Raw genomic sequence first — 14,298 nt, 5'->3', positions numbered from 1 at the left:
AACGAAAGTCCCTTGTTACCTTCCTCAATGGTAGGTCCTCTATTTCTCTACTCTGCTCCCCTGGATGCACCACAAACAACTCACTTTTCCCCATGTTCAATTTATACCCTGAGAAATCCCCAAACTCCCCAAGTATCCGCATTATTTCTGGCATCCCCTCCGCCGGGTCTGCCACGTATAGTAGCAAATCGTCCGCATACAAAGATACCCGGTGTTCTTCTCCTCCTCTAAGTACTCCCCTCCACTTCTTGGAACCCCTCAACGCTATCGCCAGGGGCTCAATCGCCAGTGCAAACAATAATGGGGACAGAGGGCATCCCTGCCTTGTCCCTCTATGGAGCCGAAAATATGCAGATCCCCGTCCATTCGTGACCACGCTCGCCATCGGGGCCCTATACAACAGCTGCACCCATCTAACATACCCCTCTCCAAAACCAAATCTCCTCAACACCTCCCACAAATAATCCCACTCCACTCTATCAAATGCTTTCTCCGCATCCATCGCCACTACTATCTCCGTTTCCCCCTCTGGTGGGGCCATCATCATTACCCCTAACAGCCTCCGTATATTCGTGTTCAGCTGTCTCCCCTTCACAAACCCAGTTTGGTCCTCGTGGACCACCCCCCGGGACACATTCCTCTATTCTCATTGCCATTACCTTGGCCAGGATCTTGGCATCTACATTTAGGAGGGAAATAGGTCTATAGGACCCGCATTGTAGCGGGTCCTTTTCCTTCTTTAAGAGAAGCGATATCGTTGCTTCAGACATAGTCGGGGGCAGTTGTCCCCTTTCCTTTGTCTCATTAAAGGTCCTCGTCAATACCGGGGCGAGCAAGTCCACATATTTTCTATAGAATTCGACTGGGAATCCATCCGGTCCCGGGGCCTTTCCCGCCTGCATGCTCCTAATTCCTTTCACCACTTCTTCTACCTCGATCTGTGCTCCCAGTCCCACCCTTTCCTGCTCTTCCACCTTGGGAAATTCCAGCCGATCCAAGAAGCCCATCATTCTCTCCCTCCCATCCGGGGGTTGAGCTTCATATAATTTTTTATAAAATGTCTTGAACACTCCATTCACTCTCTCCGCTCCCCGCTCCATCTCTCCTTCCTCATCCCTCACTCCCCCTATTTCCCTCGCTGCTCTCCTTTTCCTCAATTGGTGTGCCAGCAACCTGCTCGCCTTCTCCCCATATTCGTACTGTACACCCTGTGCCTTCCTCCATTGTGCCTCTGCAGTGCCCGTAGTCAGCAAGTCAAATCCTACATGTAGAATTCTACAATGCCTTTCCCTGTACAGTCCCTCCTCCAGTGCTTCCGCATATTGTCTGTCCACCCTCAAAAGTTCTTGCAGCAACCGCTCCCGTTCCTTACTCTCCCGCTTCCCTTAATGTGCCCTTATTGATATCAGCTCCCCTCTAACCACCGCCTTCAACGCCTCCCAGACCACTCCCACCTGGACCTCCCCATTATCATTGAGTTCCAAGTACTTTTCAATGCACCCCCTCACCCTTAGACACACCCCCTCATCTGCCATAAGTCCCATGTCCATTCTCCAGGGTGGGCGCCCTCCTGTTTCCTCCCCTATCTCCAAGTCTACCCAGTGTGGAGCGTGATCCGAAATGGCTATAGCCGTACACTCCGTTCCCCTCACCTTCGGGATCAACGCCCTTCCCAGCACAAAAAAGTCTATTCGCGAGTAGACTTTATGGACATAGGAGAAAAATGAGAACTCCTTACTCCTAGGTCTGCTAAATCTCCACGGGTCTACACCTCCCATCTGCTCCATAAAATCTTTAAGTACCTTGGCTGCTGCCGGCCTCCTTCCAGTCCTGGACTTCGACCTATCCAGCCCTGGTTCCAACACCGTATTAAAATCTCCCCCCATTATCAGCTTTCCCATCTCTAGGTCCGGAATGCGTCCTAGCATCCGCCTCATAAAATTGGCATCATCCCAGTTCGGGGCATATACGTTCACTAGAACCACCGCCTCCCCTTGCAATCTGCCACTCACCATCACATATCTACCCCCGTTATCCGCCACTATAGTCTTTGCCTCGAACATTACCCGCTTCCCCACTAATATAGCCACCCCCCTGTTTTTCGCATCTAGCCCCGAATGGAACACCTGCCCCACCCATCCTTTGCGTAGCCTAACCTGGTCTATCAGTTTCAGGTGCGTTTCCTGTAACATAACCACATCTGCCTTAAGTTTCTTAAGGTGTGCGAGTACCCGTGCCCTCTTTATCGGCCCGTTCAGCCCTCTCACGTTCCACGTGATCAGCCGGGTTGGGGGGCTTCCTACCCCCCCCCCCTTGTCGATTAGCCATCCCCTTTTTCCAGCTCCTCACCCGGTTCCCACGCAGCTGTATCTCCCCCAGGCGGTGCCCCCCCGCCCATCCCCTCCCATACCAGCTCCCCCCTCTCCCCAGCAGCAGCAACCCAGTAATTCCCCCCTCCCACCCCCCCCCGCTAGATCCCCTGCTAGCGTAATTACTCCCCCCATGTTGCTCCCAGAAGTCAGCAAACTCTGGCCGACCTCGGCTTCCCCCCGTGACCTCGGCTCGCACCGTGCGACGCCCCCTCCTTCCTGCTTCTCTATTCCCGCCATGATTATCATAGCGCGGGAACCAAGCCCGCGCTTCTCCCTTGGCCCCGCCCCCAATGGCCAACGCCCCATCTCCTCCACCTCCCCTCCTCCCCCCATCACCACCTGTGGAAGAGAGAAAAGTTACCACATCGCAGGATTAGTACATAAAACTCCTCTTTCCCCCCTTTTTAACCCCCCTCTTCGCCCCCTACATTCGCCCCACCACTTTGTTCAAACGTTCTTTTTAATAACCCGCTCATTCCAGTTTTTCTTCCACAATAAAAGTCCACGCTTCATCCGCCGTCTCAAAGTAGTGGTGCCTCCCTCGATATGTGACCCACAGTCTTGCCGGTTGCAGCATTCCAAATTTTATCTTCTTTTTATGAAGCACCGCCTTGGCCCGATTAAAGCTCGCCCTCCTTCTAGCCACCTCCGCACTCCAGTCTTGATAAACGCGGATCACCGCCTTCTCCCATTTACTGCTCCGAGTTTTCTTTGCCCATCTAAGGACCATTTCTCTATCTTTAAAACGGAGGAATCTCACCACTATGGCTCTGGGAATTTCTCCTGCTCTCGGTCCTCGCGCCATCACTCGGCATGCTCCCTCCACCTCCAACGGACCCGCCGGGGCCTCCGCTCCCATTAATGAGTGCAGCATCGTGCTCACATATGCCCCGACGTCCGCTCCCTCCGCACCTTCAGGAAGACCAAGAATCCTCAGGTTGTTCCTCCTTGCGTTGTTCTCCAGTGCCTCCAACCTTTCCACACATCGTTTCTGATGTGCCTCATGCGTCTCCGTCTTCACCACCAGGCCCTGTATGTCGTCCTCATTCTCGGCTGCCTTTGCCTTAACGACCCGAAGCTCCCGCTCCTGGGTCTTTTGTTCCTCCTTTAGCCCTTCGATCGCCTGTAGTATCGGGGCCAACAGCTCTTTCTTCATTTCCTTTTTGAGCTCTTACACACAGCATTTCAAGAACTCTTGTTGTTCAGGGCCCCATGTTAAACTGCCACCTTCCGACGCCATCTTGGTTTTTGCTTGCCTTCCTTGCCGCTGTTCTAAAGGATCCACTGCAATCCGGCCACTTTCTCCTCCTTTTTTCATCCGTATCCAGGGGGGATTCCCTTCTGGTTTACCGCACAGTGTTTTTAGCCGTCAAAATTGCCGTTGGGGCTCCTATCAAGAGCCCAAAAGTCCGTTTCACCGGGAGCTGCCGAAACGTGCGACTCAGCTGGTCATCGCCGCACCCGGAAGTCCATCAATATCTTCTTTAATCAACAATGCAACTCCACCACCTTTTCCTTTCTGTCTGTCCTACCTAAAAACTGAATAGCCTCAATGTTTAGTTCCCATCCTTGGTCACCTTGGAGCCACGTCTCCGTAATCCCAACGATATCATACCCTTTACATCTATCTGTGCAACTAATTCATCCATTTTATTTCAAATGCTGCATGCATTCAGGTACAAAACCTTAAGGCTAGTCCTTTTAACGTTCCTTGTCCCTTCCTACTATTTTTTACAGTGTTATTATCTGATACAGGTCCTTGATTTCTCTGCCTATTACTTTTCTTATTCTCCATGTTGTCTTTTTCTCTTGTTCTTGATTCTCCCTGATCTGATTCCTTACATAGATTCCATCCCCCTGCCATATTTGGTTAAACCCTCCCCAACTGCTCTCGCAAGTAGACCCCCCTTCTCTCCTCTCTCACCCCCTCCACCCCCCTTCCAGGACATTAGTCCCAGTCCTGTCCAGGTGTAACCCGTCAAGTTTATACCGATCCCGCCTCCCCTAGAACCATCCCCAATGCCCCAGGAATCTGAAACCCTCCCCCTTACACCTCTTCAACCACGTAGTCATTCGATATATCCTGTTATTTCTACTCTGACTGGCACTTGGCAATGGTAGTAATCCTGAAATCACTGCCTTTGAGGTCCAATTTCTCAACTTTCTTCTTAACTCCCTGTATTCTTCTGTTGGGACCTCTTCCCTTTTTTTTACCTGCATTGTTGGTACCAACGTGTACCACGACCACTGGCTGTTCACCCTCCCCCTTCAGAATGTCCCATAACCGCTCCGAGACATCCTTGACCCTAGCAACAGGGAGGCAACATACCATTCTGGAGTCTCAGTTGCAGCCACAGAAATGCCAATCGATCACCCTTACAATAGAATCCCCTATAACTATTGTATTCCCGCTCTTTTATTTCTCCCTCTGCAGCAGAACCAACCGTGGTGCAACAAATTTGGCTGTTGCTGCTTTCTCCTGAGAGGTCATTCCCCTCAACGGTATCCAAAGTGGTATATCAGTTTTGTAGTGAATGGTCACAGGAGATTCCTGCACTGCCTGCTTAGCTCTTTCTGGTAGTCATCCATTCCTTTCCTGCCTGTGGAGCCTGAGCCTGCGGTGTGACCATCCCTCTATACGTGCTATCCATGGCAATCTGCACCTCGTGGATGCTCCACAGTGTTCCCGGCCTCTTCTCCATCTCCGAAACCCGGGCATCCAGGAGCTGTAGCTGGAGACACTTCCTGCACAGATGGTGGTCCCGAATGTCCTACATAGAACAAGTGGAGCAAACAAAAGCTTTGAGCTCTAAGCTAACCAGCCTACACTTTCCTGTTTCCTGTTTCCTTCCTTTCTTGAATAAAGGTATAACAAAGAGTAATACAGCACAGGAACAGGCCATTCGGCCCTCCAAGCCTGCGCCGACTATGGTACCTGCCTAAACTAAAACTGTATGCGCTTATCGAATCCTTATCCTTCCATTCCCACCTATTCATATATTTGTCCAGATGCCCCTTAAATGCCGCAATCGTACCTGCTCCCACCACCTCCCTCGGCAATGCGTTCCATGTATTTACAACCCTCTGTGTAAAAAGACTTGCCTCGCACATCTGTTCTAAATTTTTCCCCACGCACTTTAAACCTGTATCCCCTAGTACTTGACTCTCCTACCCTAGGAAAGAGCATCTGACTATCCACTCTGTCCATGCCACTCATAATCTTGTAGACCTCTATCAGGTCGTCTCTCAACCTCTGTTGTTCCAGTGAGAACAGACCGAGTTTATCCAACCTCTTACAGCTAATGCCCTCCATACCAGGCAACATCCTAGTAACCTGCTTCTGTACCCTCTCCAAAGCATTCACATCCTCCTTGTGTGGCGGCCAGAATTGTACACAATATTCCAAAATGAGGCCTAACTAAGGTCCTGTACAGCTGCAACATGACTTGCCAATTTTTATATTCAATGCCCTGACCGATGAAGGCCAGCATGCTGAATGCCTTCTTGACCACCTTATCCACATGCGTTGTCACTTTCAGTGATCAGTGGATATGCACACCCAGATCTCTCTGCCTGTCAGTACTCGCAAGAGTTCTACCATTTACTGTGTAATTCCTACATGCATTGGACCTTCCAAAGTGCATTACCTCACACTTGTCCGGATTAAACTCCATCTGCCACTTCTCCGCCCAAGACTCCAACCAGTTTATATCTTGCTGTATCCTCTGACAATCCTCTTCACAATCCGCAACTCTCACCAATTTTTGTGCCGTCTGTGAACTTATTAATCAGATCAGCTACATTTTCTTCCAAATCATTTGTGTACATTACGAACACCAAAAGGTCCCAGAACTGATCCCTGTGGAATGCCACGAGTCACGGTCTTCTATTCAGAAAAGAACCCTTCTACTGCTACCCTCTGTCTTCTGTGCCCAAACCAGTTCTGTATCCAACTTGCCAGCTCTCCTCTGATCCCATGTGACTTCACCTTCTGTACCAGTCTACCATGAGGTATCTTGTCAAAGGCTTTACTGAATTCCATGTATACAACATCTTTCCCTCATCTAGCATCTTTTGCTATTTTCCAATCTGCTCTTACCCTTCTAGAATTTTGAAAGTGATAACCAATGGCCTTTACTGTTTCTGTGGACACTTCTTTTAAGACCCTAGGATGCAGACCATCTTCCCTGCTGATGGTGATTATTTTAAATTACTCCCTTTCACCTTTAATTTTCTTTAGTCATCCTTTGCTAGTTCTTAAAATCTTTAACCTAGTTGCCCAGTTCACTTTAGTTAGCTCTGCTTTCATACCTTTATAATTGCCCGCATTTCAGGTTAAATCAACAGTCTCGGACTCACACTTTTCCATTCAATCCGAATATGAAATTCTATCACGTTATGATTCCTGTATTCTGGGCGTTCTTTTATCCTGAGGTTATCATAGAATCATAGAGGTTTACAGCATGGAAACAGGCCCTTCGGCCCAACCAGTCCATGCCGCCCAGTTTTTACCATTAAGCTAGTCCCAGTTGCCCGCACTTGGCCCATAACCCTCTATACCCATCTTCCACATGTAACTATCTAAATGCTTTTTAAAAGACACAATTATACCCGCCTCTACCACTACCTCTGGCAGCCCATTCCAGACACTCACTACCCTCTGAGTGAAGAAATTGCCCCTCTGGGCCCTTCTGAATCTCTCCCCTCTCACCTTAAACCTATGCCCTCTAGTTTTAGACTCCCCTACCTTTGGGAAAAGATGTTGACTATCTACCTTATCTATGCCCCTCATTATTTTATAGACCTCTATAAGATCACCCCTAAGCCTCCTACGCTCCAGGGAAAAAAGTCCCAGTCTATCCAGCCTCTCCTTATAACTCAAACCATCAAGTCCCGGCAACATCCTAGTAAATCTTTTCTGCACTCTTTCTAGTTTAATAATATCCTTTCTATAATAGGGTGACCAGAACTGCACACAGTATTCCAAGTGTGGCCGTACCAATGTCTTGTACAACTTCAACAAGACGTCCCAACTCCTGTATTCAATGTTCTGACCAATGAAACCAAGCATGCCGAATGCCTTCTTCGCCACCCTGTCCACCTGCGACTCCACCTTCAAGGAGCTATGAACCTGTACTCCTAGATCTCTTTGTTCTATAACTCTCCCCAACGCCATACCATTAACTGAGTAGGTCCTGGCCTGATTCGATCTGCCAAAATGCATCACCTCACATTTATCTAAATTAAACTCCATCTGCCATTCGTCGGCCCACTGGCCTAATTGATCAAGATCCCGTTGCAATCCTAGATAACCTTCTTCACTATCCACTGTGCCACCAATCTTGGTGTCATCTGCAAACTTACTAACCATGCCTCCTAAATTCTCATCCAAATCATTAATATAAATCACAAATAACAGTGGACCCAGCACCGATCCCTGAGGCACACCACTGGTCACAGGCCTCCAGTTTGAAAAACAACCCTCTACAGCCACCCTCTGTCTTCTGTCATCCAGCCAATTTTGAATCCAATTGGCAACCTCACCCTGGATCCCGTGAGCTTTAACCTTCTGCAACAACCTACCATGCGGTACCTTGTCAAAGGCTTTGCTAAAGACAACGTCTACTGCACTGCCCTCATCTACCTTCTTGGTCACCCCCTCAAAAAACTCAATCAAATTTGTGAGACATGATTTTCCACGCACAAAGCCATGCTGACTGCCCCGAATCAGTCCTTGCCTCTCTAAATGCTTGTAGATCCTGTCTCTCAGAATACCTTCTAGCAACTTACCTACTACAGACGTTAGGCTCACCGGTCTGTAGTTCCCAGGCTTTTCCCTGCTGCCCTTCTTAAACAAGGGCACAACATTCGCCACTCTCCAATCTTCATTGATTAATTCTGCCTCATTGCACATTACCAGGTGTCGAATAGCTTGCTGTAGAATTGGCTGTAGAATGTACTGCTCTAAGAAATTATCCCAGATACACTGTATGAACTTGTTTTCCAGGCTACCTTTGCCAATCTGATTCAATTAATCAACATGTAAAGTCATCCATGATTATTTTGATATCTTTCTTACATGTCCCATTTCTTCCTGTATACTCCATCCTACAAGCAACTACTGTTCGAGGAGCCTATAAAATAATCCCACAAGTGGCCTCTTTCCTTTCTTATTCCTCATCTCTACATGAACCGATTCACTGTATAACGAGATCCTTAATGAACAGAGCTACCCCACCACCTTTTTCTAGTTTATTGTTTTTTCAAAATGTTAAATACTCTTCAGTATTGAAGCCCCAGCCTTGTCTATCTGTCCTAACATTTAATCTATGTTGTTACAAATGTTGCTCACATTCAAATGTAGAGCCTTTAACTCTGTCTTTTTACCGTTTTGCAATCTCTGGTGCACTCTGAAGTTTGTTCCTCCGTCTCTTACTGCCACACTCTGGTAAATTGCTGCTCTGTTCTATTACCTTATTGTTTCCCTTTGATTTACTACGTGTCCTCTCACATAATTCCTTCCCTTGCCGTGGTCAGTTCGCTCATCTATCTTGCAGCCCCTGCTCTCATCTATACAAACTGCAAGAACCTCAAACTCATTGCACAGTTACAAGGATTGCGGCTTCTCCACTGCAGCTTTCTTGATTGCCACACCTGCCTCAATCACTGTCACACCCTCCCGTCCCTGACCATGGAACAGATCAGGCGACTGTATGGACATTGCAGTGTCCATAGCTTGGCCTCTAGCTGCAATACACCCTCTGCCCAGCTCCATATTGCGTTTTAGTCAACTAATTAATTATGCTGTGAATTTTAAAAAAATTAATACCTCTCCTCACTATCACTTACGATTTCAACCTTAGTTATACAATAAACCTCCACCACTTAAATAAAATTAAACAGTAAACTCACCAGCCTCTCACTTCCCTTCTGCTCGTGCTTCGTCATTCTTTATAACGTAGGCATTTAAAAGTTATTTAAAAATGTACATTTATCTAATTTCCAGCACTTCATATACATACACACACATGAAGAGCTGTGACTAACCAACCAGCCACTTTCCTGTGATGTCCCTGTTCACTTTTCTTTCAAACTTCAGACACAGCTGAATGCCCTCCAGTCAATGTTCCTCCCAAAGGTCCACCTTCCTCCCCAAAGGTAAGTTACTCCTCGGGTTGTATTTATCTGCTCCACTGTGTGTGTTTCTCCTGCAGGTACACTCCTCTCTGCCTCCATCCCCAAAGGTAAGTGATGTGGAACCCGCTCCTCAAGCTGGTATCTCCTACAGGTCCACTCCTGTCTGCCTCTCTCCCTGACATCTGGCATCTGAGCACATCTAGTGACTCATGGGGTTTTGTCTTGATTGATCTTTGTCAACAGTAATCAAAAAGTGGAACCAATTTTAGAAATGAGCCAGTTGTTGTCGGCATTTTAATTTGAGAGTATATACGCAACAACACTTATTCAAGTATACAGTGGTAAACACTACACATTTAATCAGTAGATATATGGAGGGTTCTTGTGATCAGTAGTGTATATTTGGGCACTTTCCATCTTTAGGGTATATATAACCAAGTACATTTAATCTACAGGGTTTATATACCAGGTAATTTAAATCTATAAACTGTGTGTATATAAGACGATGACTGATTTTCTATCTCCACTCTAGTTTCAAATTAGGATCCTGTACTTCTTCCTGCTCTCTGTTTTCCATTATTGATCCATTATTCCAGCATTTTACTCACAATGTGCCAAATTTATATAACGCAAAGTGGCAGTAAGCAGAAGAAAGGCCCATTCACCAGTAATAGTTAAAGACATCACGTGAAACAAGTTGCTGGTTAACTTATTAGCTTCAGAGTCCTTTCTTTGTGTATTTTTGACTCTCAAATATTCACTTGTCTGCTGTTAACTGCCTCAGAAAAAGTTTGGCTTTTGGTTGCTGGGGGAAGATAGCAAAGAGCAAGAGGGAGGGGGAAGTGCACTGAGCTCATAATCTATCTTCAGGGAGCATTTCTTCTACACTAACCTTACTGAGGAGGAATGTCTGAGGTACCTTGTCAAGATTATCATGGCCCTTAACCTTTATGCTGAGACAGCTTTCAAGCTACAGCAAGTGACATCAGCCAAATATCCCAGGACGGGAGGTCTCAGAGACTCTATACCAGGAGGGACACTTACATTTCCTTCCCTGTTGGCAGAGAGAATTCTCTGCCCCTGTCAGAGCAATAGTCTCAACTTCCATCCTGTACCAGTTCTCCACTTCACCTTTATTCAAACCAGACCTCCAGGTTGCAGCCTTGCTATTGGGCGAATAGGTATGTAGACTCTGGAAATAGCTAACAACTCATGCCAGGAACCCAGGCACAGACAGAAGGGCCCTCAATGAGACCCTAGCTGCCACAAGGGACATCAAGCAAAGAATTAGTGTGCTCAAGCAGTGATTATTCTGTCTGCACTGCTTAGGGGAGCATTGTGACACACTTTTGCATTGGTTGCAAGATGCGCTCCAACTTTTTCAACATAATGACCAGCCCTTACCACCAACTGGTAAGCAAGAAGTATTGAGAATGAGGAGGAGGAGAGACAGCAACCATCAGTGTTCTCAGCTGTTGGAGCTTTCAGAGATCAGGGACAGAATTTTCCCCCAAATTGGCAAAGTGTCAGGTTCTGACTGAAAACCCCAGAGAAAGAGCCATGTTTTCTCTCCAGATCCTCTGACACTTTGTCAAAATGAAGGTGGAGTGTGTTTTGTGTTGCAACACTGGTGGGCGGTGCCTCATAAAGCCGCCAAACCCGGCCCTGCAGAAATGGAAGGACACCCCAATCTCAACGTAAAAATCAAGACACCCCCAACCCACCACCATGGCTGGCATTTGGGCTTCAGTAACACCCCCACCCCCCCCATCCCATAAGACCATAAGACATAGGAGCTGAATTAGGCCACTCGGCCCATCGAGTCTGCTCCGCCATTCAATCATGGCTGATTTGTCTCATCCCCATTCTCCTGCCTTCGCCCCATAACCCCTGATCACCTTATTAATCAAGAACCTATTGATCTCTGTCTTAAAGACACTCAGTGATTTGGCCTCCACAGCCTTCTGCGGCAAAGAGTTCCACAGATTCACCACCCTTTGGCTGAAGAAATTCCTCCTCATTTCTGTTTTAATGGATCATTCTTTAGTCTGAGATTGTGTCCTCTGCTTCTAGTTTTTCCTAAAAGTTGAAACATCCTCTCCATGTCCACTCAATCCAGGCCACGCAGTATCTTGTAAGTTTCAATCCCACCACCAGCATCGTCGGTCTCAGGGCTTAGTGAGAACACCCCCTATGGGGTTCCCTGGAGGCTCCACCCATAGCATACCAACCCTAACCCTGGCACTACCTGGGTGTCAGGAGGCTGCCCTGCCATGTCCCTGACCACCCAGGGGCTACACTGGATTCCACACCCCCGGCATGGTCATCTCGATAAATTGTGATTCCCACTGGCCTGAGTCACGGAGGGGGGAGTATATGATTTCCCTGAAAGATATGGGGCGTGATTCTCTTGCCGTGTTGCACTCAAGCGAGAGCACAACGTGGCCGGAGAATCCCGGGCGAGGTCTCCAGCGAGCTTCCCAACAGCCTCCACGCCTCAAGAGATTCACCAAAGTCCTGCGAGACGTCGGAGTCGGAACACTGCCACAAATGAGCGAGACCAAACGCTGCTCGCTGAAGTAGGTCGTAAACCTACTTCAGACCTACCTGCGTGTGATCCACCCATCTCCCTCGATTCTCCGGCCTCTCCAGAGAGGCTGCAGCCGGGCGCCAATCCGTGCTCGTCCACACAAACATGGACCAGGCGGAACGGCACCCGGAGGATCTCCCGGACTATTGGAGACCCCTGGTGGTCAGGGTGAGTCCAGGGTGGATCTTTGGTTCTCCCCCTGGAGCGTGGGCACCTCGGCACTGCCCAGTTGCCACCCTGGCACTGCAAAGGTGCCTGAATGGCACTGCCAAGCCAGCAGCAGCACTGTCTGGGTGCCAGGCTGGCAGTGCAAGGGTGCCCGAGTGCCTGGGTGGTACTGCCAAGGACCACGGGCTGAGGGGAGCTATGCCCATGAAGTGAGGATGGAGGGGGCTTTGAAGGGTGGGGTGTGCAGGGCAGGTAAGTAGGGGCCTCTGGGAGGTTGGAAGGGTGATGGGTGGGGGACCTGGAAGGGAGGGGATGCTGGAAGGGGACTTGGGGGCTTGAAGAGGGGGTCCCCAGGGACCCCATTGCGGGGTGTCCTCACTTGGGGGGTGTGGGGTAGTGCCCATGTGTATGGAGGGTGACATTGCCCATGGGTGGGGGTGTGGGGACACACAAGCTCACTTAGAGATCAGGGCACTCTTTCAAAATAGCAGCTTGATGTTGGAGTTCAGCTCCCCAGTGCTAAAAAAATAATTCTAAGTGTGGGCTCAACCGGTGAGAAACTCCCCAGGGCCCAAACAAGTGACTATGTGTCATTGAATAGTGGCGAGAAACCCCTAGAAAAAACAGTCACAAATTAACTTAGAAATCTTTGGGGAGAATCACACCCCAGGCGCTAAAATTATGGAAATCCATGTGAATCAGGTTCACGTCCTCGCAGGGCATGAACCGGATTACGTCGCCGGTCATTCTGTGATCTCCCCTGCACAAATCTTGTTATGGCCCTATTGCGAGAGTTAGCGAACAGGCCAGGAAAATCCCCCCCCCCCCCCACCACCCCGGGTCTTCGGCTCTTCAAGGAGCATTTCACTTACACTAGCCCTCCTGTTCCCCAGTTGACCCACAATCTCCCCTTCTGCAATACACTCACAATTCCATGATCTACCCTTCCCCCAATCTGAACACAACTTCTCAAAACACCCACAATTACATAATCTATGACTGTAAATCGCGGAAATCCCAATAGTTAATTTGTTCTAATTTTGTTCCTCAAACTAATAATTGCTTTTGTTTGGTTGTAGGATATCCTTAGGCAATCCAAGAAGGACCGTGTATCAGAATTCACCCCACTGGCTCCTCCTCAGAATTCCACCTACACAAATAACATCTATAGGTCCCGTCAACAAAGGTCTGTCTCTGTTCCAAACTCCAGGAAGGTGATGCAGACATATTGGGCAGAGGATGATTATTGTAATTATCCATCACTGTTTGACTATTCCGGTAATCACTGCACTTCCAATGCTCGACACCTTTTTGTTGCATCAGGTTTGGAAACTGCAGTCTAACCTACAATATATTGCCTTTGAATCCTGTGGTTCTGAATTTAATCGCTCTTGTTTTAGCAAGACTGTTGCAGTAAAGACTTGAGAAATCCTTTTGACTCCAGCGTTTCAAGAACTGGAATAAGATGTCCTGCATTCTGCTGCATTTTGCCTGGGCAGTCGCCCATGTGCTGAAGTGTAAGTTAATAATGCACAGTCTGGCACTGTGCTGCTGATAATACTACATGACTTTATTGTATTTGTTGTGATGTTGCTTTGTCATCCAGTAATTCTAAAACCTATGTGACATCTGGCAAACTGATCATAAAACTATTAGCAAGGTGACATCAACATAAAGTCTGCCAGCAATCAAGTTGTCTATTGATGTTCCTTTATACTCTCTTGCTTTAATAAATCTTCCTATATTTGACTTTTATGTAAACTGTCTAGTTCGTAAACAATATTTCAAATGATACACTTTACTTTGTTCACCTATTAGAACTCATTCACACCTGCACCGACTGATATTCGCAGGCTGAAACCTTGTGCTGATTTTAACCTGCCTGAACGGAATGACCTCAGGAGCATTGTGACTGTGACTTCGGAAACATTGTGACCGTGACCTCGGGAACATTGTGACTCTGACCTCGGGAACATTGTGACTCTGACCTCGGAAACATTGTGACTGTGACCTCGGAAACATTGTGACCGT

The 14,298-nt window shown here is 47.9% G+C and overlaps 1 protein-coding gene across 1 annotated transcript in view; it reads left to right on the top strand.

The window, feature by feature from the left end:
- LOC140391742 (phospholipid-transporting ATPase IH-like) overlaps positions 1-14,016 on the top strand; it is a 250,203-nt gene extending 236,187 nt beyond the window's left edge. Inside the window, exon 30 of the mRNA XM_072476552.1 lies at positions 13,347-14,016. Within this exon, the coding sequence (XP_072332653.1) occupies positions 13,347-13,610 (264 nt within the window). The 3' untranslated portion in view covers positions 13,611-14,016. The remainder of the gene's footprint in view (positions 1-13,346) is intronic.
- Positions 14,017-14,298: the final 282 nt, after the last annotated feature.

The sequence above is a fragment of the Scyliorhinus torazame genome, chromosome 15 (genome assembly GCF_047496885.1).
Source record: "Scyliorhinus torazame isolate Kashiwa2021f chromosome 15, sScyTor2.1, whole genome shotgun sequence".
Classification (NCBI taxonomy): Eukaryota; Metazoa; Chordata; class Chondrichthyes; order Carcharhiniformes; family Scyliorhinidae; genus Scyliorhinus; species Scyliorhinus torazame.
This window is presented reverse-complemented; position numbering and strand designations above follow the sequence as displayed.